The sequence below is a fragment of the Chrysochloris asiatica genome, unplaced genomic scaffold (genome assembly GCF_000296735.1).
Source record: "Chrysochloris asiatica unplaced genomic scaffold, ChrAsi1.0 scaffold00076, whole genome shotgun sequence".
NCBI classification, from domain to species: Eukaryota; Metazoa; Chordata; class Mammalia; order Afrosoricida; family Chrysochloridae; genus Chrysochloris; species Chrysochloris asiatica.
In genome coordinates, this window is record NW_006408594.1 from 4741690 (window position 1) to 4749013 (window position 7324).

General features: G+C 52.7%; 1 protein-coding gene across 1 annotated transcript in view; it reads left to right on the forward strand.

Moving 5' to 3' along the window:
- The first annotated feature begins 2442 nt into the window (after positions 1 to 2442).
- RAC2 (ras-related C3 botulinum toxin substrate 2 (rho family, small GTP binding protein Rac2)) overlaps positions 2443 to 7324 on the forward strand; it is a 17771-nt gene continuing 12889 nt past the window's right edge. Inside the window, exons 1-2 of the mRNA XM_006865213.1 lie at positions 2443 to 2632; positions 5104 to 5175. Coding sequence (XP_006865275.1) covers positions 2598 to 2632; positions 5104 to 5175 — 107 coding nt within the window. The 5' untranslated portion in view covers positions 2443 to 2597. The remainder of the gene's footprint in view (positions 2633 to 5103; positions 5176 to 7324) is intronic.

Here is a 7324-nt window from a genome sequence, read left to right on the forward strand (position 1 = left end):
AAGGGCTCAGAGCAGTGGTGGACAGGGCAGAATATGCAGGATTGGTAGAGTGTGGTGTCCACCTGGCCACAGTCTCCAAGCTGTCTGTTCCCTGACCTCACTTCCTTCCAGTTCCTGCTGTCCACACAGCCACATTCTGAGGGAGGGGTTTCAGGGTATCTGGGTCATTCCCAGGGCACCTTTCCATTCAGCTGTGTTTCGTATGCACCTTAGTACCAAACCCAAAGCTAGGTATTCCAGTAGTGCATGATGGGTATATGTAGAATGTAGGAGGAAGTCAGATGGTGCTGAATCCTGAGGAAGATTTTGCTTGGAGAAGTGGCTTTCTTGGGATGGAGAGTGTGTGAACTTTTAGGGCCTCCAAGGCCATATGTGATTGAACAGGCTGTTTCCTGCATAAGGAAGCTCTGCCCCAGGGGAAAAACTCGGGATAAATCTCAGTCTCTGATGCTTTCAAGTCATGTGGTCACACCCATGGGTGGTGTCTTTGCAGAGAGGTTGTTGTTGTTATTATGTGCCCTGGAGTCCGTTCCGATCCACAGTGACCCTGTACAGGGTTTCTGAGGCTGTAAATCTTTATGGGAGCAGAAAACCTCATCTTTCTCCCATGGAACAGCTGGTAGTTTCAAACTGCTGACCTTGATGTTAGCAGCCTGATTTGTAACCACTACGCTACCAGAGCTCCTTTTGCAGAGAGGTACACTCTTTTAAAAACTATTATTTTGGAATTATTTTAGAATTACCAGTATATACTGTCTCCATCTATCCTTCATCCATGTTTTTCCTTTTGTTAACATTGTATATAACCATGGTATGCTTGTCAAAACTAAGAAATTGGTAAGAGATACTGTTTACTAAACTTCTAATTTTTTAGATTTCTCTCCTTTTCTCAGTACATAATGTCCCATTTCTGTTCCAGAGTCCAATCCAGGATCCCAGCTTGCGTTCAGTACGAGCAGGGGGTGGTGGTGGGGTGGTGGTGGTGGAGAATGTTGATATAGAGGGGTACCCAAAGGAAAGTCCTCAGATGCCACATGAGAGAGGAACACCAGGGTGGGATGTGGGGGCACCTGGCCTTCCTCACCCCAGGCCGGAGACCATGAAATGTTTTCTCATCTCAGTTTGTACAAAGCACAGAAGGAAAGGGATCAACATTTGTTGGTCTAACACTGGCCAAGTGTTAGAGCAGGCAGGCCCTTGGGGAAGTAGCATTTCCTGTTCTACATAAGCCATGTTGTGAACCCTGTAACCCTGGGAAGGTTTGGCTCACTGTCATTCTGTTGGCAGAGCTGGAAAGGTGAAGCTCTCAGATGGAAATGGTCTCTCTGACACCGGCCCTCTATCCGGGAGGCCAGGTGAGTATCCAAGAGCCTGTATACAAGTAGGGGACTGTGGGAACCCCAGCTCTCCCCATCTCCTGACCAGCCACTTTCTCAGCTTCTCTGGAGTGACCAGTCCAGGGGAGGGGACCTGTGGCTCTGAAATTCTGTTCAGTCCTTTCCTGTCCTTCTCCTGGAGTGGGACAGTGCCAGGGGTGGAGAAAGATGCCAGATGCTAGTGACAGCAGGTGAATTGGGAGCCAACTGGGAAAATCCAGTGTTGCTCATTGGCTCCTCAGAGACCCTCCCCAGAGCCACAGACTCAGGCTTTGTTCCCACAAAGAACTTGGAGTCACCTGGCCTTGGATTTGAGTTCAGGCTGGGAGGTTTTGGTGAATTGCCAGAATTTCTGGAACCCTCAGTTTCTGCATCTGTAAAATGGGACCGAGGCACCTGGCTCCCCAGTATCCTGGTTTCCTGGCTGTGAGGCTGAGAGTAGCAATTGCAGCCTCCCAGGACAGGGTCTGGCTGTGGAGGGCCTGCTTCGGCACTGTCCTTGGAGTTCCCCTTCTTGTCAAGGGTCTCTGGCAGTCGGCCTCTCTCCCCTTGCTGCCGGCATCACCGCCTCCTTCTACACTCAGGCCTTCCCATACAGGTCCCTGCTTTGGGGCTAGTGAGCTCTGTGCTTCCTCTTTCTAACACCCCCTACAGCTCTACAGCTCTGTCTGCTGTGCCGCTGAGACCCCTCTCTGCAGATCCTCTGTGGTCCTATCACCTTCTGTCACTTTACAGATACCCACGAGGAGGTCTTGTCTTAAAAAATTGAACTCTAGGGTTCACTATGCCTCTTACATCCCAGAGTCACTGGGTACTATGCCTGACACACAGAAGGTGCTCAGTAAATACTTATTGTTCAGAATCAAAACGGATTGAGTTCTTGTAGAGACCTCTCTTGCCCTGTCCAATGGCAGGAAGTACATCTCCCAGCTGTGAGTCTTGTGTCGCCACTGCCACTGATACCCAGTGCAGGGGTGCCGTGGGGTCCTGGGCCCAACCCAGCACCTCAGAGGTCTGAGCTGTTCTGCTAGACCGCATGCTCCGCCTTCTGAAACGGTCGTAGGGGAGCAGATTGGGTAAGTTCCCCTTCCGCTTCCTCTGCTCCAGTCCGGAGCTGCCATCCTCGGCCAGTGCCTTGCAGGCTCTCCACATCCCTGGTGCCCGCAGAGACACTCCGAGTCCTGAGTTGTCACTGCCGCCGCCCCCCAGGCCTCTGACGCCATGCAAGCCATCAAGTGTGTGGTGGTAGGAGACGGGTAGGTACCTGGCAGAGCTTCCTCACTGTCCCCATCGGGATGTCCTGGAAACCCCTGCCTGAAGGTGTAGGAGTCCCTGGGAGGCAAGCTGGGAGGAGCTCCTTCCTTCTCCTCCAGGACCCAGAAGGGGCATCCTGGGGTGGGCTGCAAACAGCTTTGTGCTTTGACCCTTCTAATCCCGGAAGCTGTCTGAGTAGAGGGTACAGGACTGTGGGTGGGAGGTTCTGATCGGCTGTCCTGTACCCTAAGTGCTGGTGGCAGATTTTCCTTGGGGGTGAGGCTCAGTCTTCAACTCCGTGGCTGACAGTAGGGGTGGGAAACCAAAATTTAGGCCTCCAATTCTTGGCTTGGCCCTGCTGTGTGACTTTGGGCAAGTCCTAGCGCCACTCTGAACCTCAGCTTAGCCACTGGAAAGAAGCAGTAGTCCAAGCCACCAACACGGATAGGGACTCTCTTGAGATACTTTGAATAGTGTTGAATAGTGTTTTTGAATCTGCTCAAAAATGTTGGCCCTGAGCCTTCCCGCTCCACCTCCTCCCACCTCCCGCTCTCGGTGAGGTTGCCTGGTTGGGGAGGATGTGTGGGGTATGTGGTGAGGCCCAAAGGGGGAGGGGAACATTGTACCCTGAGAGACAGAATCAGAGAAGAGGATGACTGAGTAAGATGACAGGTGTCCACTCTCAGTGACCTCAGGCTGTCGTGCCCTTCCCTCTGGGCTTCAGTTTCCACATCTGTAAACCCAGTAGACCCACCTCTCTCAGTCTGAGGTTTTCCCATCTGGCGTATTCTAATTGGGCAAGTCCCTCTCATCCAACTCTCCCATCCTACAGAGGGACAACTCAAGGTTTTGAGAGACATGGCTCTTTCTCGGCCTAGGGTCCTGGTGGCACCTTTAGCTGATTCTACTGCCCGGCCACGATCACTTCTGCTTTGTATCTGCTCTGAGAATGGTGGGCAGAAATGAAGGTCGACTTCCCAGTCCCTCCGAGTTACCTTAGAGGCAGGGCTCAGGAAGGCAGTGTGGGGAGAGGGCACACAGCCTCCTCAGAACAGGAAGTGACGGTGTTGAGTGGGAAAGGCCCAGGGCTGGCCCTTTGGCCTCTCGGGCTTCCCCCAGTACTGTCTGGGCCCCTCTTCCAGCAGCCCAAGGGTGCACAGAGCATGAATACTGGCTATCATCAGTTAATTAGCATTTGCAGTATGTGTGTGTGCTAGGCATTGAGCTCCGCATGCCTCCTTTATTTTATCCTCCAGCTACCCTGTACAGGAAGGAGCTCTGGTAGCGTAGTGGTTACGAATCGGGCTGCTAACCTCAAGGTCGGCAGTTTGAAACTACCAGCTGTTCTGTGAGAGAAAGATGAGGCTTTCTGCTCCCGTAAAGATTTATAGCCTCGGAAATCCTGTGTAGGGTCGCTATGAGTCGGAACCAACTCCACGGTTCTTAACAACAACCCTGTACAGGGGAGTCTTGGCATGGTGCCACAGGAGAAGTACTCAACCTCAAGGTCAGTTTGAACCACAAGGTTGAAGGTTCAAACTCACCAGTCACTCCTTAGAAACCCGATACAGGGTTGATATGAGTCAGAACCGACTTGACAGCACTTAACAACAAGAACCCCTAATATTGGAGTCCTGGTGCCCTAGGATAAGCACTCGACCTCAAGGTTGGTTTGAAGAGCAAGGTCAGCAGTTCAAACTCACCAGCCGCTCTTCGGAAACCCTATTCAGGGTCACTATAAGTCAGAACCGACTCGACAGCACTTAATAACAACAACCCCTAATATTGGTCGGTGGTTCAAACCCACCTGCCGCTTCTTGGACACCTAACTGTTCCATAGTATAATAAATTATCTTATGTTGTGAAGTGCCGTCGAGTCGAATCTGACCCATAGCAACCCTGTATAGGATTTCTGAGGAGCAGCTGGTGAGCTTGAATTGCCGACCCTGCAGTTCAAACGGCTTTGCAGTCTGGAACATTAACCCACAGTAGCAAATTCTCTTATATGCATCATTTATTGAATTCCCACCATTGCTTCCTAGATGGGGAAACTAAGGCAGCAGGGTAAGTGACTTGCCCAAGGCCATGTCACTGGGAGATATTGACGTGGAATCTAGACCCCAGGACTGTGGCGATGTCCACTGGATGTCCACTGATCAATACCACCTGAGAAAGTTGGTGAAAAACGCAGGTTCTCCTCCTGCCCCACACCTAGGGGTCAGATCTCTGGGGTAGGGTCTCAGCCTGCACTTCAACAAACATTCCTGATGACTTTTATGGGCTCCCAAACATGACCAGGGGAATTTCAGAGGGGAAGACTGGACAGGGCTTGCTCCCCATCCCCAGGGTTGGGCTGGGCTGACACAGAGGTCTTCTCTGAGGGATGGGGTGGGGGGACCAGGAGGTGCTCACAAACCTCCACAAGTCTCGGGCAGGACCCATGACTGTTGTTTCTGCATTTCCTGTCTTTCAGAGCCGTTGGCAAGACCTGCCTCCTCATCAGCTATACAACCAATGCCTTCCCGGGAGAGTACATCCCCACCGTGTGAGTGTGGGGTGCAGGCAGGGTGGGGGTGTCATCCAGGAGGGGCTCAGTGTGGAAGCACATGGGTGACCCATTTCTAGGTAGTCCATCCTGGCACTTAGGGGTGGGAGCATTCTGTGATGCCCAGGCTTGAGCTGGGGTCACTGTGGGCTCCAAGAGAAAACACCCAGGAGAGACGTCTGGGTAGGGTGAAGGGGAGGAACAGCTTCAGAGAGCACAGACCTGGGAGGACAGGCTGGCCTGAGCAAGGGAGGCAGAGGGAAGCAGGTCTGTGTTGGAGAAATGTAGGGAGGGGTGGAGAGAAGGAGGAGGTAAACCAAGAGAGCTTTGAAACCAAATAGAGACTCCAGGGGATGGATGGAGGAGTCAGACTTGGGCCAGGGGCGGAGGGACACATTGGGAAGCACCAGACTCTCCCACAAACCTCAGTGGTCCCTATCACACTCAGGACAGCTTCCCAACTCCGTAAGTGGCATTCAGAGCCCCTTCTGACTTGCCCTGATTTTCCTTTCTAGCTTCTTTAGTTGGATTCACCTTCTGTCTGCTTTTGTGCCTCCTGTTCACCAAACCCTCCTTGGGCATTTCCACCTCCGGGCTTTTTCTCAGCTTGTTCACTCTACATGGAGTGTTTTGCTTCTCTTGTCAACATGACAAACACCTGCAGTCCCATCTCAACTGTCCCCTCCTCCAGGAAGCCGTTCTTATGTAGCCCAAAGGGGCCTCTTACTTCCCAGAATTCTTTGGATTTGATCTGATCTCTCCCGTAACTAGAGTTGATTGCCCACAACTCCTGGTGTGGCACTGTAAGACAAGCACTGGACTGTTAACTACAAGGTTGGCAGTTCAAACCCACCCACTCCTCGGAAACCCTATGCAGGGTTACTATGAGTCAGAACTGACTTGATGGGCCTTTAACAACAACAACATTGTCCCAACTTGGTCCCCAAATAGCCTTTAAGAATCTACAAAACAGGGATGAGGGTCTCTGTCCATTTATCACCCATCCTCAAATGCTGACTGGTACCACCTAGCACTTGCCTGTCAGAAGCCAACAGGAGCTCTGGTAGCATAAAGGTTATGAGTCAGACTGCTAACCTCAAGGTCAGCAGGTTGAAACTACCAGCTGTTCCGTGAGTGAAAGATGAGGTTTTCTGCTCTTGTAAAAATTTACAGCCTCAGAAACACTGTACAGGGTCGTTATGAGTTGAAACGACTCCACGGCACACCACCACCACCACCAGCTCCCACCCTGACAGGCAAAAGGCCACTGTCCCCAGGGAGCCATGTCTTCACTCCTGTGCTCCTGGTTTCCAGGTGCTGGCTGGAGGCCCCACTTGTTGGAGCACCCTGGACCAATCACTTCCTCTCTCTGAGCCTCAGTGTCCCTGTCTGTGAGAGGAGGGGCAGGGTTGTCATTCTCCAGGTGTCCACTTGTGGGGAGTGGAGTGGCTGCTGTCTCTGGCTGAAGCTAGTGGTCTACTGTGTCCACTGAGACCAGGCTAGGGGCTGGTGCTCCTCCTTCTTGGAGGCCCCAGCCTCCGGTAGCCAGATTGGACTGACCAAGGGTCCCAGACAACGCTGGAAACTGACAGATGGACCTAATGAGATCTATACCTCCTGTCCCCCCAGGTGGAAGATCAGCCCGGGGCCACCTTCACTGTTACATCAGAGGGAGCACAAGACCCCCACTCTGAAGGGTCCCATGCTGGGTGGGGTGCTCTGCCGTCTCCACCTGCACATTCCTAATGATTTTGAACAGAGGCCTGTGCATCTGCATTTTCACTGGGCTGGGTCCAGTTTTGCCTTCCAGTCCAGAGTTGTCAGCCCTGGACAAGTCCCCAGAGGGCCTCCTGCTCCTGCCCACATCTGTGCCCCTATGACAAGGAAGATCAATAAGTCACACTGAGCCCTTAACATGGGGGGTGGGGCTGGAGGGGTGGGAACCAGGTGAGAGGGGTATGGGAAAAGCAGGCATCCCAAGCTCTCCAGTGCCTGGTGGGGAGGCTGGGGTTTGCTGGGGTGGGGCGGGGGAGGCACTTGCTGCAGGCTGACATCAGATAAGCTAAGAGAGACAAGCAGGGCTAGCTGCCAGCATTTGGGCCTGACCCTGTGCGGCTCAGAGAGGGAGGCAGACAATTCCACCAATCAG